The 5874-nt window shown below is 40.1% G+C and overlaps 1 protein-coding gene across 1 annotated transcript; it reads right to left on the bottom strand.

Annotated features, from left to right (window-relative positions):
- Positions 1 to 676: 676 nt before the first annotated feature.
- On the bottom strand, positions 677 to 5775 carry Ncc69 (sodium chloride cotransporter 69). The gene is made up of 12 exons (XM_026816313.1): positions 5596 to 5775; positions 5354 to 5449; positions 4686 to 4877; positions 4286 to 4462; positions 4067 to 4206; positions 3637 to 3930; positions 3351 to 3576; positions 2432 to 3286; positions 2046 to 2373; positions 1829 to 1980; positions 1653 to 1761; positions 677 to 1583 (listed from the first exon to the last, which is right to left on the bottom strand). The coding sequence occupies exons 1-12, from the start codon at positions 5720 to 5722 to the stop codon at positions 1448 to 1450; spliced, it is 2832 nt and encodes a 943-aa protein (XP_026672114.1). The 5' UTR covers positions 5723 to 5775; the 3' UTR covers positions 677 to 1447.
- Between the last annotated feature and the right edge of the window lie 99 nt (positions 5776 to 5874).

Genomic DNA, 5874 nt, shown 5'->3' with positions numbered 1-5874 from the left:
AAATTCGCTCGGAATAAAAGCAGCCGAGGCAACAGTTAATCGTTCAGTAGACATCGAACGTTCTTTCCATTTAATTAGATTAGAGAATTGTGTCTATAGACGTTGATAATGTCTGAAAATTAGAGGAATTATAATAATGATGTGCCTGAGACACACGTTTTTAAACAATCTCTTCCTACCATTACGTATTCTCGGCTTCGCCTGTTCTCGTTTTTCATTTAATTTTACTGAATTGTCAACTGTTGTTCTACTTTCTTTGTACATTTGTTATCTACATTCGAACGAATCAATAAAAAACATTTCAAGAAACTTTCCATCCATTTTATTTAAAAAAAGTGTGCATTAAATTTAGGTAATGTAGGTTACATGTGGCGCTATCTAATCTGCGGCTATAATTACTTGGAAGGAAGCCTGTTTTATCAGCCATGGCTTAGTATGGCAGTGCCACCTGTCAGCCACGGCTGAAAACAGATTTCCTTCTAAACGATACACGTTGCGCCATCTAGCGTTCACGACTGCGAACCCGCTTGGTTCTGGTTCTAGTAATGGCTTGTGAACGCTAGATGGCGCGACGTGTAACATTTAGAAGAAATACGTGGTGCCGCCTAGCGTTCACGACCGCGAACCCGCTTGGTTCTAATAATGGTTTAGAAGGTAACAAATAAGGTAACAATAATTACGTAATAAAATAGCGTGTTTATTGAAAAAAGTAGTTACAAAACATTGTCGACGTCCTCTTACAAAGTGAACAGACCCACGCGCAATGCATATTAAACGTTTTACATGATTTATTTATTACCGAACTTATTGTTAGATTCACCTACGATGTTTATTAATATTTGCTTAGAGTTATTCAAAGAGTCTTAGTCGAAAAATACTGTCGAATACTCGGATCGTTCTTAAATAAATAAATTTAGACTTTGAATAAATGGAAGCAAATAAAAGTTATTGCTATGTCGTACGCTATCTGAAATATCGTTTAGCTTTAAGTATTCGTTAAAATATCGATTTACTCTTTCCTACGATCGATGGATGGAGGAATTTAGGAACAGTTATCATCGAATGTTATCAAAAAATCTCGCTTAGTCGAAATACATTAAAAAATTGGCCCGCGCTATACAGGGTGTCCCAGAAAAAGTGTCAAAACGCTAAGTAAGACATGGTTTTTTAATTATTAACGAAAAACACTGACCAATGAGAGTTCGTGTAGGGCTCGCACTGACCAATGCCCGAGCGTCACAATCCGCCATTCCCGTGGCTGTACTCTCATTAGTCAGCGTTTTTCGTCAATAATTCAAAAACCATAACTCACTTTGCGTTGTACCAAAGGAAATTGTTGTTCAGAATCACTTCTATTCTGCGACATCCTGCACGTATCTTAGATATGAAAAATAGTTGAATGAATGTCGATAATTACTGTGGCACTACGTGTCTCGCGTTTGCGTCGTTATGAGTAAAAAGTTAATACCGACGTGTGATTTCCTCGGACGAGTAAAAATGGTGGCATATCCCTCGTTAAAGTCTCTAGCCACGCCATATAAAGAGGAGCCGAGACGGCACCCTTTCGAGGCATTGGCAACGTCCTAAAAAAAATATCATCGACAAAATCAATCATGCAATTTTATATAATAGTTAATCTTTCAGTCACTTACATCACTACTAAGTTGGCGTCCATGGAATTTTCGAACAGGAGCTCCCTTAAACGCAAATGTCTGTTAGTCTTCTCGCTCATAGCAATCAATTCCGAATCCTTGATAACATCTAAAAATCAATCAATCAATTACTATCATTAAATTACTAGAAAAATTTGATAAATTTTTAAAAATACCATCTGTCTGTTTCGAATTTTCTGTCACCCTGAAATTTTCGATCAACGAATCAAAGAAATTTCTCGACGACGTTTGCGCAGGTTTAGAAATGTCAGGAATGACCTTCAGGGCTGAGTAATCTATCCGAAATTTCGACAAAAGGCTAGCCATGCTGAAATAAAAAGAAGAAATAATGTTTTTTGTACGAATTATGGCATTTATAAAATAAGATCTTACTTTCTCTGTTCATATTCGAGCTCTGAATGCTTATTCGCAAGAGCGAACACTCTTAGTCTATTATTAGCCCAATTTCGCCTGGTGCTGATGATGTACGGTAGAAGAAGAGTCAAGCCACCATCATCGTACAACCACCAGACGTCGATCGTACCCTTCTTCTGCTTACGTTGGAACTTGGTCACAGCGTTAAGTATGTCTTTCGCTACTGGTATAAAAGCCTGCCTGGTTTCACGTTGCTCTTCAGGGATGGGATTCGGGTAATCATTAATCGCCTTAGACCTCCTCGGCGCTGGACTTCCGGGGATAGAAATGTCCGACGTGCTACTAGCTATAAAAATGTTATTTGTTAACCATATCGAATTTTCTCTAGAAGATGTTTCACATACCTTGACTGAGCTGAGAGAAGCTTTGAGTCTGCGGAATCTGCGCGTTCTTCTTCTGCTCCTCAGCATCTCCAGCCACTGTGCCACTGTCTAAACCTTCGCTCACCCGAAGAAGCGCCACTGCAATATGCATGTCCAGAGCTTTGTGCATCACGTTGAAGTACATATTCAAGTTGTCCTGAGAACAAGTCGCCCAATCTTGCTTATAACCCATCAATAAGATGTTCGGTCTCATTTTGCCCAAACCGGCAGCTTGCAATAAGGAGGTGGTCCCATCTTGGAAGTTGGCGCCATCGACCAGCGAGTAAAACCCCTTCAATTTATTCGCCCTGAGCCAGGAAATACAATTTGCGATCAAAGCGTTCCTCGTTTTATACGATATCGAGGTCTCGATGATGTGACCGCAGATGAAGAGGCTGTTATTCTTGGCAATGTGATGCGCAAAGTCGACGAGCGCCGGCCTGGCGGTCGGATTCCCAGTGAGCACCAACAATTGAGGCCTGTAATTCTTCACGTGTTCCTCGACCCTGTCCAATTGCTGGACAGCGTTCAACGCGTTGTTGTACGTCTGTGCCTGGGTGGTGGATCCCCAGTTCACGTCTGGTTTTCTATACGAGACTACTAAGTAGAGCGCTAGAACTACGAATAGCGTGATCAACGCTGTCCACCATGAGATCAAGAACATCACAGAAACGCAAAGAACAGAGCCGGCTAGACTGAGCCACATGTTATAATACTTGAACGTGGGTCTCCAACCGATGGGCCTCGCGAGCGAGGCATGAAACGTGCTGAAGTTAATCAGGGTGTACGCAGCCAGGAAGAAATTTGAGATCAACGGAGCTATGGCGTTCAGTTCCCCTATAGAAAACCCAACGAATATTCATATAAAATTCATTATCAATCATCAGATTGTAACACTTACCGATTAAAATGAACCCAACTGCGATCACAAACGTCAAGAAATATCCACGTATGGGTTCCTTATCCTTCTCCCCGCTGAACCACTCTATCCCAGGGTACAATTTGTCCAGGCAAAGTGCCTGGAACACCTTTGGGGCAGAGACTAACGACGCCAAAGCGCTGGACAAAGTAGCTGCGAAGCACCCGGCGTAGATCAATGGCCCAAAAGCAGACACCAACTCGATCACCTAAAAATCAGTCATCAAATGAAATGTTATATCGTTTTTATAATTCGTCAGAGTGAATACCTGGAAGCTGTTATGGCTGCCGTATTGGCAATTCCCTGTGCAATTAAATTTCGTGCCGTATCTCGACCATGCGATTTGATTTTGAGTAGCAATCGGAATCTCGGTCGTTTCATTGGAAGCGTTGAAGCTCGACAAACCAGCGTACGAGCTGTTAAAAACAGTCCACAGATCGTTCACGTCACCAGACGCGTCTCGCATCACCGATGCCCCAACCATAAGCGCCATTAGAAGATAAGAAATCGTCGTTAGAAAAATGGCCAACAATGTCCCCTTAGGAATAGCCGTTTGCGGATCCTGTTAAAAATTTTAATTCACTCTTTACAATTATTTGTGATCGTTATAATAATAATTTATAAATAGTTTCAAGTGAATTAAACAATTGAACGAGAGTAGTAAGCCGAATTCCTTATTGGCCGAAGGACTAAATCACCTTCAAGTCGCCGGATATATTCGCACCTGCCAGGATGCCCGTGGCTGCTGGGAAAAAAATGGCCAACACTGAAAAGAAATTGTGTTCCACCCCCTCGCTGTATCTGTAATCCGGTGAAAAGTTCTCCTCCAGCAAATTAGCTGCAAACACAAAACAGACAATCCCATAGTTATTTGTTTTTTAAAATCAGTGTATTTGTGCAGTTTTCTCAATAAATACCATTATATCCTATGAATCCTTTAGCCCTTTCCTCGTCGTCCTTAGGTCCAATGAAAGTGCCGATGACAAAATCAGCAATGGCCAATAGTAAAATGACTAACAAACCAATTTGCGCTTTCGCTTCCCATTCCAATCCGATCATAACGATCAGCAATAACAAAACTATTGTGATGCAGCCTGTAAATACAAAGCAACGATGAAGAATTGCTTGAAGGAAGCAGTAAAACGTTTTATATTCGTGTTCCCGAAAGTTTAGGACCGGGCACAGTTCAGTTTTTGATCATTCTGTGCATCTCAATGCTTTACTGTGCAGAAGGAGTTCACTGCGATCCCCACCATTTTTCAAACTGCACGAAACGGTCCTAGACTCTCGGGAATACGTGTATAGTTTTTAATCGACCTATGATTCTAATGTCCGTGTTATCGCAGTCGACGATGCAAATCCCATTAGCTTTCAAACAATCGACCATGCTTTCACAGAATCCAACGACATACATAGAACAGGCTACAGCGTTTGCTAAGGAGAATATTAATCCTATAGATCCTCCGAACTCCGGACCCAGCGATCTGGAAATCATGTAATACGTCCCACCTGTGGAAAATTCGTTTCATTAATTAATCATTAAATTATTATAATCGTGATTTAATAATTGAGTTCTAAGTGAGGCCATTTATGGTTCTAAGAAAGATTGCAGACTTTTTAATTGGCATATTAACAATAATCAGCAATTGTCTCTTCATGTTACACGTGTTTATAAAATTAAAAAAACTTCAATTGATTGTGTAATGAATCGTGCAATTATGTTCGATTCTCTGTTAACGTTTAATCGACTGACGTTGTTGGTAATGAGTTTCTCAACTGGAATGACCAGTCTTTAACGTTATCTAATGATTATAGCTATAGACTCTTAGCAAATTTACATATGTAAAGTGGATTCAGAGATGTGGATTTGAAAGTGATATAAGAAACCCAGATGAGAATTTTTCTTGGGATCAAGACAGGTCTTAGAAAATGTCAAGAACTGTTATAATTATTTTTCTTGCTTTTTATATACAGGTTTTAATTACCTCCTTTGATCAGGCCATTTGTGCTGATTGCTGACATGGACAACGACGTGATTGTTGTTACAGTCGTCGTGGTTAATATTAACAAAATTGCTTCTCCTGTAAAATAGTTCATAATTACTTCCTTAGTGGATTCTTCCACGTTCAGAACTTGTGATGTCAATTTAGAAAATGAATCTAGAATCTCATTTTTGATTTTGCGTTCTTGTTTTATATTTTTATATTCAAGATTTTATTATTGTTACCTATGCCTGCTTGTGCGACGACCCAGGAGAGCCGTAGGAAAAGCATTACCCCCCAAATATTGAGAAGACATCTTAAAAGAACTCCTTGAATCCATCCGAACTTAAACCCGGAAGTCGACGGTTTCATGTGCGCCAGAGGCAGAGTGTGGGACCCTGAACTCTACGACAGAAGAGAAAATCCAATTATTTAATAAGATAATTGAGTATAGAGTCTTTCTGTATCTGGTAACTAGAGTTACGACTTCTGTTCGAAATACTTTTGACGAGGAAAAAGTTTTT

This window comes from Ceratina calcarata, unplaced genomic scaffold (assembly GCF_001652005.2).
Source record: "Ceratina calcarata isolate Rehan_Ccalc_2016 unplaced genomic scaffold, ASM165200v1 scaffold512.2, whole genome shotgun sequence".
Taxonomy (NCBI): Eukaryota; Metazoa; Arthropoda; class Insecta; order Hymenoptera; family Apidae; genus Ceratina; species Ceratina calcarata.
This window is presented reverse-complemented; position numbering and strand designations above follow the sequence as displayed.

What these genes read in the sequence shown, in the direction of transcription:
- Ncc69 (XM_026816313.1), bottom strand. Translation starts at nt 5,722, where the DNA reads ATGAAACCGTCGACTTCCGGGTTTAAGTTCGGATGGATTCAAGGAGTT. An exon ending in CGTCGCACAAGCAGGCATAG is followed by an intron (nt 5,450 to 5,595) that starts GTAACAATAATA and finishes ACTATTTTACAG; the next exon opens with GAGAAGCAATTTTGTTAATA. An exon ending in GCAGCCATAACAGCTTCCAG is followed by an intron (nt 3,577 to 3,636) that starts GTATTCACTCTG and finishes ACTGATTTTTAG; the next exon opens with GTGATCGAGTTGGTGTCTGC.